The 13,022-nt window shown below is 45.3% G+C and overlaps 1 protein-coding gene across 1 annotated transcript; it reads right to left on the bottom strand.

Moving 5' to 3' along the window:
• Window positions 1-11,084: 11,084 nt before the first annotated feature.
• LOC148502797 (uncharacterized) lies at window positions 11,085-12,479 on the bottom strand. The gene has a single exon (XM_088449358.1). It carries the CDS (start codon window positions 12,462-12,464, stop codon window positions 11,484-11,486), a length of 981 nt encoding a protein of 326 aa, XP_088305484.1. The 5' UTR covers window positions 12,465-12,479; the 3' UTR covers window positions 11,085-11,483.
• Between the last annotated feature and the right edge of the window lie 543 nt (window positions 12,480-13,022).

Genomic DNA, 13,022 nt, shown 5'->3' with positions numbered 1-13,022 from the left:
GGTTTCGTCCACCGATGGTCATCCTGCTTTAATACTTGTCGGGCAGCAAAGAGTGGGAGTAGGGCTTTGCGGGTCTTGTTTTGGGCGCAGCTAGGCTCTTTGCTTTTTTTTTTTCCTCCCGGAACCGAAAAACAAAAAACATTGCGTGGCTCTGTGCCATCGATGGCGGAGAACCATTGGATCTCCGCCATTGATGGAAAATCCATCGCCCATGCTTGTTAACCACTGAAGGAGATGCCTAGTAGGAAGCAAGTAATGAAGTATTGCCAGCTCTCCAGCTGTTGTGCAACTGTATCTCAGTATAACCAGCAAACAAAAAAATTATGTTACATTTGTTTATTTAAACAACCAAACACAGTATTATTAAAAAGCGGTCTGTAAATCTGACCACTGTTATTGGATGTGATAACTTTAACGCCAAAACTATACAACACTATTTATACATAAAACATAGGCTTACCATTTTATTCCTTTTCAACTGGGACACATAAGAATTAAACAGGTTCTGTGGCTGGCTGGCTGGCTTCAAGTCTGCATTTCACCTGGGTTTAAACAGCCACAGAACCTGTGTAATTCATGAGTGTCCTGGTTTAAAATGATATTATGGTAAGACTAATAATATAGAATCTTGGTTCTTCCAGCTGGAATATATTTACAAATAAATAAAGGGTATGTAATGTAAAAATTAGTAAACCCATATTAAAATAATGAAAATATCTGCAGATACACAATTTGAAAGCATCATGTTTTCTTAAGTCTCCCAGTTTCCTGTAAGTATCGGATCACATTTGGTATATTAATCCCTTTAAATTCAGGATTTGTAGCTGCATACATCTCAACAGCGCTGCTGACTTCGGAGGCCTCCATATTTTTGATGCTGCTGAAGATCTGTGTGGCGTCACTTTGCGCTTCCGCTTCCCCCTGTAGGCTGGAGCTGTCAGCACATTCTGACGTAGAAGGAACTGATTTATCTAGAGCAACTGGATTATTACTCGTGCCCTCTGCATCAGCCCCATCTGCATGTGCTGGAAACGGACAACTGCTGGAGACGACCTGCTGCGACGCCTCCGCGTTTTCCTGCCTTTTCTGGAACTTAAACAGCGCTTCTCTACAATTCCGAGTGATGTTTGCAACAAGCCGGGCGTCCTCATCAGTCTGTGTATCAAAGTTTCTCAAGTAATCCAAAAATCCATCATTGTGTTTAAACTGCTGGCTATTCATCTGTCTCCATATGTCGATCTTTACGGAGTCGGATTTTGTATCCTGAGAAGGGGCAGAGTCTCTGCCCCTTAGTCCATTCTATGCTTTGGTAAGTTCACCATTTGACTATACCATTATTGCAACTGAATAACGTTTGGTAACTGTTTTGTCCAGCAATTTCTTTGTACATAGGCTCAGTAATTACAATATATTATACAGCATTGGCCTTCTGTTGTGTTTTTAGTATAGCTTTCCATGTTACGCCAGCCATGATGTAGGGATGGTCAGCGGTGGGTTAACCATCGATGTTCACCATATGTGGTTGACCTCAATTGTATTAAACCATCCACTGGGAACCATCAATGGTTTCGTCCACCGATGGTCATCCTGCTTTAATACTTGTCGGGCAGCAAAGAGTGGGAGTAGGGCTTTGCGGGTCTTGTTTTGGGCGCAGCTAGGCTCTTTGCTTTTTTTTTTTCTCCCGGAACCGAAAAACAAAAACATTGCGTGGCTCTGTGCCATCGATGGCGGAGAACCATTGGATCTCCGCCATTGATGGAAAAACCATCGCCCATGCTTGTTAACCACTGAAGGAGATGCCTAGAAGGAAGCAAGTAATGAAGCATTGCCAGCTCTCCAGCTGTTGTGCAACTGTATCTCAGTATAACCGGCAAACAAAAAAATGAGGTTACATTTGTTTATTTAAACAACCAAACACAGTATTATTAAAAAGCGGTCTGTAAATCTGACCACTGTTATTGGATGTGATAACTTTAACGCCCAAACTATACAACAACACTATTTATACATAAAACATAGGCTTACCATTTTATTCCTTTTCAACTGGGACACATAAGAATTAAACAGGTTCTGTGGCTGGCTGGCTTCAAGTCTGCATTTCACCTGGTTTTAAACAGCCACAGAACCTGTGTAATTCATGAGTGTCCTGGTTTAAAATGATATTATGGCAAGACTAATAATATAGAATCTTGGTTCTTCCAGCTGGAATATATTCACAAATAAAAAAAGGGTATGTAATGTAAAAATTAGTAAACCCATATTAAAATAATGAAAATATCTGCAGATACACAATTTGAAAGCATCATGGATTTTTAAGTCTCCCAGTTTCCTGTAAATATCGGATCACATTTGGTATATTAATCCCTTTAAATTCAGGATTTGTAGCTGCATACATCTCAACAGCGCTGCTGACTTCGGAGGCCTCCATATTTTTGATGCTGCTGAAGAAGATCTGTGTGACGTCACTTTGCGCTTCCGCTTCCCCCTGTAGGCTGGAGCTGTCAGCACATTCTGACGTAGAAGGAACTGATTTATCTAGAGCAACTGGATTATTACTCGTGCCCTCTGCATCAGCCCCTTCTGCATGTGCTGGAGACGGACAACTGGTGGAGACGACCTGCTGCGACGCCTCCGCGTTTTCCTGCCTTTTCTGGAACTTAAACAGCGCTTCTCTACAATTCCGAGTGATGTTTGCAACAAGCCGGGCGTCCTCATCATTCTGTATATCAAAGTTTCTCAAGTAATCCAAAAATCCATCATTGTGTTTAAACTGCTGGCTATTCATCTGTCTCCATATGTCGATCTTTACGGAGTCCGATTTTGTATCCTGAGAAGGGGCAGAGTCTCTGCTTAAATCAACGTGGCTGGGTTGTAAAGCGTCTGTTACCCTCCTTAGGAGGTCACTGATCTTGCTGGAGAGGTCACTGCTCCCGCCAGGGAGATCACTTTTCTCGCTGGGGAGGTCACTGCTCCCGCCGGGGATATCACGGATCTTACTTGACACATCACTGCTCCTGCTCGGGAGATCACTTTTCTCGCCAGGGAGATCGATACCGCTGAAGGAATATTTGGCCACTTTGGCTGGCGTTGGGCCTTCGGCATAAAGTTTGGTTTCTTTAATTTTCTTCTTCTCACCGTAAGAGAGAATCTGCGATGCAGATGAGCGCACTGCCTCTACCTTTCTAGCCTTATCTGTAAATTGTTCTACGTAAGCGGATGTCTCAGGGTAGTGTCTGTCCAGATATTGTTTGGAATGATATAGATCGGTTATATGGCCGATAACATAGTGTCTGTCCGTTTCTACAGCGCAGAGGTGACAGAGGTACCTGTATCCATACCTGACCCCCTGGATTTCCTCAATGTACTCCAGGCCCAGTATGGGCTCATTACTCAAATAAGTATCCAGGAAATGCTGGAAGCTGGGTATGTGAGGAATCAGCTCTGGGCAAACATGTAACAGGACGTTTCTGTGCTTGTGCCCTATGATGTGGTTGTTCAGCTGTGAGACTGACCAGCAAGTAACATTGCAATGTGTGCAGGTAAATATCCTGTCATCAGGCGGCTTACATCGATATTTCTTCTTTCCTTTCACGTACTCCATGACTGACGGACACGGACCTCGTGTTTAGTTATCTGGGCAGACACTTCCGGTGTTCGTGCATGTAGCGGGGTGTACACTCCAACGGCTTCAGTGTAGACAGTGCGCAGGCGCACAGCTCAGAAACGGCAGGCAGTGCGCAGGCGCGGGGTGTAAAAGGCAGAGTGCGCAAGCGCCGTAACCCTACGGAGATGGCGCTGGGGTTTGCGTAGCAGCCGGGCCCGGATCCATAGCGCGGAGAGTGCGACTGCTCTTTCTGTGGCAACGGCGCAGAAATGTGGGAACAATTATATTTACTCAGAAAAGTAAAATAAATATTCGGCAGCAGTGTCACTCACGACACCTACATATATTTTATTTACTGTAGGTTTGTCACCGTCTACCAGAGTGGGCCCCCAGTCCAGCAGTTGTGGCACTACAAGTACCATGCTAGCCTTCTTGATGGGACTTGTAGCTCTACAATAATTGAAGCAGTTGTCAGTTAGACGGTTCTATAGTATGGAGAATATTCTGCTGATGGCATGCTGGGATTTTTAGTTTTACAACTGGAGTGCCACAGTAGCATACCAGCCAACATGACTCTTTCCAGGAGGGACACAATGCTCTGTTCCTGGATTTCCCTGGTAATTTATGATTGCCATCAGCTGTGGTGAAACACATTTCGGTACTTCCTCATCTTTGCGGCCCCCTGCTGGAGCCGTCAGTGAAGATACAGAAGTAGCGAAAAGATGAGGAAATACCATTCGGACCCTTGCGGGCTCGCCACGCTGCAGGCACGGTGGCTCGCTTCGCTCGCCACGCGGATATATTCCCCCTCCATGCCCACTTGGATGGTAGGGAATGATGTTGGACTCTGGCTGATCGTATCTGAAGATACATAAGTACCGTGCCCACAGCGTGGCGAGCAAAGTGAGTCCGCAAGGGCTGGATGGTATTTCCTCATCTTTACGCTACCTATGTATCTTCACTGAACAGTGAAGATGCGTAAGTAGCGTAACAACCGGCTCCAACAGGGGAGTCCAGGAACAGAGCATTGTGTCCCTCCTGGAGAGGGTCATGTTGGGAGGTATAGAGCAGAGTCAGCAGATGGGGGCATGCTGGGACTTCTCGTTCTACAGCTGCAGCACCACAGATTGCCTAAACATGTTCTATAGAATAGAGAAAATTAGACTGCTGGCATGCTGAGATTTATAGTTCTACCACTGGAGTGCAACCAGTTATCACTGTTTTCTATATCAGCGGTTCTCAAAACCTGGCCCTCAGGACCTCAGACAGGTCATGTTTTCCAGGTCACCCAGCAGGTGCACGGGTGTATTAATTACTCTTTGACACATTTTAAAAGAGCCACAGGTGGAGCTAATTATTTCACTTGTGCTTCTGTGAGGAGACCTGGAAAACATCGAACCCATGGTTTTTATGTGTTTTCTTTGCTCTTTTCATGTGTTCCTCTTTAACAGTGCAGTTTACTGTACTGGCAGCACTCTTTAACATGTGAGAGTTAGGCTATCTAAAATTTTAAAAATGTCATTAAAGTTTGAGACGACAATGGCTGGAACATCACTATTGTTTTTTACTTATTTTCAGTGCAGTGCATTTTTTAGTCCAGTTGTTGTGAAACTACAAGTCCCTGACTAGCCCACAAGATGGTGCTAAAAACAAAACTGGAATGCCCATTTATTCTAATGTATTTTTCATGCATTTATTATACTGTAAAGTGCACAAAAAAATCTTTATCAGGGCTGTCATCGGTACACATGAAACAGGCAGCTCCCCCTTCCCTCGTGCCACAGCCATTCTAAATTTTTCTGTCCAATAATTACTTCCTTTGCAGCCTCCCGTGCACTACAGTACTCATCTCTTCGGCTACAGGAGTGGCCCAGATGGTGCCAGCTCCTCCCTCTTGTCCTCCCACCACGTACCACCGACCTGGGACGGTGTTCATGTGCAGGCTTCTCTCCTTCTGTACAGGATGCCCGCCACAGTGGGCTTCGAGATAAATGCTGCTCCCCGCAACCATCTTTACATACGGACGTTCTAAACCCTGGTAACTCTACTTGGTGACCCCCCAGAGACTCTGCAGCTACAATGCTTTACATTGGGGTAGATGTATGAAGCCCAGAAGCGGTATCAGCGCACGTTATGTGCGCTGACACTGCTTCTCCCCAATGTATGATCGGGGGTCTGGGCGGTTAATGACAGGGGCGCTATGCACCCGTCATTATCAGCGCTGCTATCTACAAGATAGCAGCGCTGAGCGGCAGGGCCATGTACGAACGGTCATACCGCATGACCGTTCGGCCGGCAGTAGCTGTCGTTATCGACAGCTACAGTCTGGCGCTAGCCTATCCCCACAGCAGGGACAGCGCTGTCCATGCTGCCGGCTCCAGGGCTCCACGCGGGGAGTCGGCCGGGACTGAGACAGAGCGCATCAGCACTAGGCTGATGCGCGGCTGTCTCTAATGGGTAGCGCCGGAGGGGGGAGTTAACGCTCCCCCTCTCTGGCCGATGAGATGTTCTTACATCTCATCGGTAGTGCTTCCTGCTTCGCCTCGGTAAAGAGACGAAGCGGGAAGCGTTATAGCGGCACTTAACGTGCCGCTATCATATATCTACCCCATTGTTCCTTGTCAAGTTCTTTTCAAGTCCCTGGATCTGCCACTCTGTCTCTTGCTAAGGGCCAGTCTTGTAGTCCTGGTGTGCTGGATCATCCCAGTGTGGCTAAGAAGTGGCAGTTTCTTCGTACCCTGCTGACCAAACCAGATCTACCCCTACATAGGACTTTGAACTATTGGAAATCAATCTACAAGAGACCGTCCATACTGCCGTTGCCAATCTCCAAGCAGATTTTCAGGTGTGAAGGACACCTTAAAGCCCTTGTTGTACTCCAAAATAAGCTCAGAGAGGCGGTGGCACATCAGGAGCAACATCTCCACTTATGGCAGAACAGAATCGATGACCTGAACAACAGAGGCGAGGGGAATAAGTTGCAAATCTGGGGCGCCCAGAGGATATTCCCAACCAGTGCTCATTGCTGTCCTGACCACAATCTATAATATAAGCTGCATCAAGACCCTAAAGAACCGATTGTCTTCTACAGAGCTCTAACATACAAGAGGGGTTGCGCTTGATTGCAGAATATTGGAGCGACTATGGAACCCTCTCTCGGCTAGTTATGTGTAGCCCCATAGGCTACAGCGGTCTGTCCCCATCTTCAGATGGCGGTAGCTGCGGGGACCAATCTCCGGAAGGGATGTAGTTATGAGACCAGCAGCTGCGATGCCGTTGGCCTAAATCCCAACGGGGAAAGCCCGACAAGAGACTTAAGATAGGCGTCGGTATTTCGACGTCTATCTTAATTCTGACGCCGTAATACAGGACGGCTGCCCGAACGAGATAAGTCCGGGGTGCCCTTAGTGTTAGCCGCGGGGGTTAGATTTAGGTGGCATAGCAGGGTTAGTGTTAGTTTTTTTGGGGGGAAGGTTAGGCATCTCTAGGGGGGAGGGTTAGGTTTGAGCACGAAGGGGGGAAACGTAGATTTAGGCACTAACGGGGAGGGTTTTTGGTGCAAGGTGGGGAGGGTAAGTATACTGGAATCAAATCCCGGCAGCGGCAGCCCGACAGAGGAGGAAATCCCGATCATCCCCAGGTAAGTATAAACTAACCTAATTTTACCCCCTAACCCTCCTTTAGGGTGCCTAACCCTAACCTTCCCCCCCCTTCCCGCCGCCTAAACCTAAGTCCCCCGGGGTGGGGTGCGTAACCCTAACCTCCCGAGGGGTGCCTAACCTTAAGTCCCCCCGGGGAGCACTAAACCTAACCCTCCCCTCCCCCGCGGCTGTCCGCGCCCGGCATCCCTTCGATTGGGACGCTGGGCACCAGTCTCCCAGTGTTGGTAAAATGACAGGCGTCAACATTTAGACACCTGCCATTTAACTCTCGCCGGGATTAAGTAGTCTAGAACCCGGCGGTCGGCATTCCGTCCGCCGGCTTCATAAACGTATACCAGTATACTTACCCGACCCATGTCAGGATACCAACCATCGGGATGCCGCTGTCGGTATTGTGACAGGAGGCATCCTGACAGGCGGCATTACATACAGATTCCCTCCGAAATGCATTGAATTCTGGAAGTTGGTAAATATGGCAGCAACGCATCCTCCATAGAAACCTATACAGGCTTGCGGCAGCCAACGGGAATGGAGGGATCGCTGCAAGTATCGGATATATCTGCTGCAGTCTCTCGGTCATACATTCGCGGGGATAATAAATATTTGCAGTTAATAAGCTTTATTGATAAATGGGCCCCTTTGTCCTTTATCCCCAAGAAAAACAAATTTCATAAACATATATATTTCTATATATACATTTATAGACACAGGCACTCTTCTCCCTCTGCACTGTATAGCCGTAAGGAGCATTGTTCCCTACAGTAATATCCCACTCTGATGTATGGTGGTTACTGGAAATCCGGTGGTCTGAAAACTGGAGTAATCCATCCAAGATACAAAGTGTTGCTAATTACTTTTGCATTCCAATTCTACATGATCTCCTTTGTATGTTTACCTGTATGTGAACGCTTCCCTTTATTGGGTGTGGTAGAAGAGATAGACAGTAGATAGTCGCCAGATGTTAGGCAGTCAATAGGTCGACAGGGACAAAAGGTTGACACATTAAAGGACGATGTGTAAGAAGGTCGACATGTACAAATGGTCGACAGGGTCAAAAGGTCGACGTGAAAATGATCGGCACATTAAAAAAATGGTCGACACTGTTTTTAGCCCTAATCTTCACCCTAACCCAAACACTCCAGTAACTGCATAGCCCACCAAAAAAATGTGTCGACTATTTTCATGTCAACCATCCGTCGACCTTCTTACTCGTCACTTTTGGTGTGTCGATCTACTGACTGTCTAACACCTGGTGTCTATCTAGACATTGTCTATCTACAGTCTGGAACCCCATTTATTTTACTAAAATCTTATGCTTAAATAGCAGCTTAGTGTTCGGTGACTATATACACAGATACATAGCATATATACACAGAGATACATAGCATGCTTGTCACTTGGAATCATTTCAGGAGATCTTATCATTTAATAACATTTGTAGTGGATACATTTATTACCAGCAAGTTTGGAGTGTTCATGGGACTTGTACCGTATAACGTTATACACGCTGAAGGCGTCCAATATATGTAGAATATCTAATAGATAACTCCATGTCTATAGAAGGTTCCCCGTATGTTCTTATGATGTAGAGACAGGTTTTGAATTTCACATTAATTTGTTTTTTAATAAATTCCAGTATTCAGTCCTTTCTGTGTTGGTAAATTTTGCCCTTTGACTATACCAGAGGTCACCAAACTCCGCCGTTATGGTCAACGTTTTAAGGATATCCATGTTTGAGCACAGGTGACTTCATCAGTACCTCAGTCAATCTTAAGGACTCAGGCATGGATATCCTTAAAACGTGGACTGTAATGGAGTTCGAGAACCTCTGGACTATGCTATCATTATAATTAACACATTTTGGTAATTTTATTTTGTCAAGCAAATGTTAAGTAGGACAAGTAATTACTATATTTTAAGCTGGGTACACACTATACCAGTCCTGGCCAACCTGTGCCTCTTCAGCTGTTGTAAAACTACAAGTCCCAGCATACTCTCCCACCGATCAGCAGGTTTCACAACAGGTAAAGAGCCACAGGTTGGCCAGGCCTGCACTATACAATACATTGATCAAAAGTACTTACAGTCAGGTGCATAAATATTGGGACATTGACAGAATTTTCATATTTTGGCCTCTATTCACCACCACAATGGCTTTGAAATGAAACAAACAAGATGTGCTTTAACTGCAGACTTTCAGATTTAATTTGAGGGTAATTACATCCAAATCAGGTGAACAGTGTAGGAATTACAACGGTTTCTATATGTGCCTCCCACTTTTTAAGGGGCCAAAAGTAATGGGACAAACTAAACAATCCTAAATCTAACTTTCACTTTTTAATACTTTGTTGCAAATCCTTTGCAGACAATTACAGCCTGAAGTCTGGAACGCATAGATATCACCAGACGCTGGTCCAATGAGTTCTGAAGCATTTGACTGAATATGAGCATATAATATTGCCCGAAACACTTCAGAATTCATTCTGCTGCTTTTGTCAGCAGTCACATCATCAATAAATACAAGGGAACCAGTTCCATTGGCAGTCATACATGCCCACGCCATGACACTACATCAACACCATGCTTCACTGATGAGGTGGTATGTTTTGGATCATGAGCAGTTCCTTTCCTTCTCCATACTCTTCTCTTCCCATCACTCTGGTACAAGTTGATCTTTGTCTCATCTGTCCATAGGATGTTGTTCCAGAACTGTAATGGCTTTTTTAGATGTTGTTTGGCAAACTCTAATCTGGTCTTCCTGTTTTTGTTGCTCACTAATGGTTTACATCTTGTGGTGAACCCTCTATATTCACTCTTGTGAAGTCTTCTCTTGATTGTTGACTTTGACACATATACACCTACCTCCTGGAGAGTGTTCTTGATTTGGCCAACTGTTGTGAAGGGTTTTTTTTTCACCAGGGAAATAATTCTTCTGTCATCCACCACAGTTGTTTTCCGTGGTCTTCCGGGTCTTTTGGTGTTGCTGATTTGGATACACCTAATGTTTTTGCTATCTCTCTGATGGGTTTGTTTTAATTTTTCAGCCTAATGATGGCTTGCTTCACTGATAGTGACATCTCTTTGGATCTCATATTGAGAGTCGACAGCAACTGATTCCAAATGCAAATGTCACATCTAGAATCAACTCCAGACCTTTTACCTGCTTAATTGATAATGAAATAACGAGGGAATAGCCCACACCTGTCCATGAAATAGCTTTTGAGTTGATAGTCCCATTACTTTTGGCCCCTTAAAAAGTGGAAGGCACATATAGAAACCGTTGTAATTCCTACACCGTTCACCTGATTTGGATGTAATTACCCTCAAATTAAATCAGAAAGTCTGCAGTTAAAGCACATCTTGTTTGTTTCATTTCAAAGCCATTGTGGTGGTGAATAGAGGCCAAAATATGAAAATTCTGTCAATGTCCCAATATTTATGCACATGACTGTACATCACACGATCATCGTATAGTGTGTATGTCCAATCAGTCATTCACTGCCACCGCCATCCAATCGTCCCATTGGATGTGCAGCACATCCAATGGGACGGTTCCACGGCCAACGCAGTGTTGTTACATGCAACATGTAACAACTCATCGCGCCGTCGCACTGTGTACGGCAGATGCGATGTATTGCTGCGCTGAATGGTTGGGTCTAAATTTCAGAAGGTTTGTACCCAGTTTTATACAACACTGACCTTTTGTTATGTTAGTATATCATTTAATTTTGTATACTTTAAATTTACAGCAATTTATAGACAAATTGACAGTTCTCCAGCTCTTGTGGAACTGTAAGGTTCAGCATTACTGGCAACAGTTATCTTGCATTAGTTTATTTAAGCAATAACAAACAGTATTATGAAAAAGCTGACTGTAAATGTGACCAGTCATTGGACGTGATCAGAACTTTGTAACGCCAAACAGATTAGCTAAAAAAAAAAAACAACCTGAAAATACAGCATCTTGGATATCCCAACCTGAATTAAAATATTTATTAAACCCAAATATAAAAAGAAAACTTAACTGAAATAATAATGAGAGAATCTTAAACTTTAAAGCATCTTATATGTTTAAGTCTCCCAGTTTCCTGTAAGTCTCGGATCACATTTGGTATATCAATCCCTTTAAATGCAGGATTTGAAATGGAAAGCGCTGCTGATGTCGGAGGCCTCCATATTTTTTGATGCTGCTGAAGGAGACCTCCATGGCGTCACCTTTATTTCGATTGTAGGCTGGAGCTGTCAGCACCCTCTGACGCTGAAGGAACCGATTTATCCAGAATCTCTGGACCTCGCTCTAGATCAGCCCCGCCTGTATGGGCCGGAGCCGGGTGACTGCTGCAGCGGAACCTCTTCCACCCCGCCGCCTTTGCCTGCTCCTCATGAAACTTCAGCAGCGCTTTAGTACAATTCCGAGTGATGTTATTCACATACTCGGCGTCCTCATCATTCAGTATATTAAAGTCTCTCAAGTAAGTCATAAATCCACCAGGATCTTTACATTGCAGAAAACTCATACCCTCTACGGTGTCTTCTCTATCCAGTGGCTCTGACGGCGTGTTGGGATCTACATCTAGGGTGTACGGGTTTGTTTCTTTAATTTTCTGCCTGCCGTGCAGATAGATAATTTCGGCTACCGATCTCTGCATGGTTTTCATCTTAGTACCCTTATCTTTAAACTTGTCAATGTAAGCCGACATCTCGGGATGGTGCTTCTCCAGATACTGCTTGGTATGAAATAATGCCGTTACGTGGCCGATCACATAGTGCCTGTCGGTTTCTACATCGCAGAGGTGACAAATGTACCTGTACCTCTCCCCTGGGATTTCCTCAATATACTCCAAGCCCAGTATGGGCTCATCCTCCATGTATGTGTCCAGGAAGTGCTGAAAGCTGGGTATGAGAGGGATCATTGACGGACAGATATTCATGAGGGTCATTTTGTGTCCATTAGCCAACACGTGATTGTTCAGCTGTGCGGCTGTCCAACAGCTAATACAGCAAAACGAGCAGGTATACAACTTGGCATTTTTCTTGTGAAATACCCTCTTCTTTTTCTTTTTCCCCATGGCTGGAGTCGTTGAGTCACCCGGCCAGGCTGCTGACACTTCCGGTATCGGAAAAGGGGGTAGCTGGCCTGCACATCCGGTAACGGGGCTTGCAGGTATGTAGCTGGGTGTAGACTCCAGCGGCTTCATATTAGACAGTGCGCAGGCGCGATGCTCATAAACGGCAGGTAGTGCGCATGCGCGGGACGCGAACGGCAGAGTGCGCAAGCGCCGTGGCCCTACGTAGGTGGCGCTGTAGGGATTGCGTACCCGCCATATACATTACATACAGCACGCAGTGTGCGCTTAGCTGCTTACAGTGGTGACGGGTCAGAAATGGGAGAATCATTATTCATTTTTACTCAAAAGCAAAGAGATTAGCAGCTAAATACATTTCTTCTAAAGGTGTCCACAGGGTTGAACTTGGGAACCAAATCCGGGCACCACGCAAGTTAAAGCTTTTAGCTCCCAGGATGCACTGGGTCCACTCTCCTTATAACCCCGCCCCCAAGCCAGAGGCACCCCTTAGTTTTAAGTTGGTCCCTGGTCTGAGTCGGGTCACCGTTATCGCAGGGGGGCTGATTAGCAGCCCCATAGCTTTATTTTATGTTTTAAAAGTTTTTTTTTATTTATTTACTTTTTGACTCTTCAGAGCGGCAGCGTCGGACTGTCCATAGGACGTCCAAGCTGCCGCTCCGTCACCCCGCC

Source organism: Taudactylus pleione, unplaced genomic scaffold, assembly GCF_031769625.1.
Source record: "Taudactylus pleione unplaced genomic scaffold, aTauple2 ptg000483l, whole genome shotgun sequence".
Lineage (NCBI taxonomy): Eukaryota > Metazoa > Chordata > Amphibia > Anura > Myobatrachidae > Taudactylus > Taudactylus pleione.
Note: the sequence above shows the minus strand (reverse complement) of the source record. Positions and strands in the feature narration are given on the sequence as shown.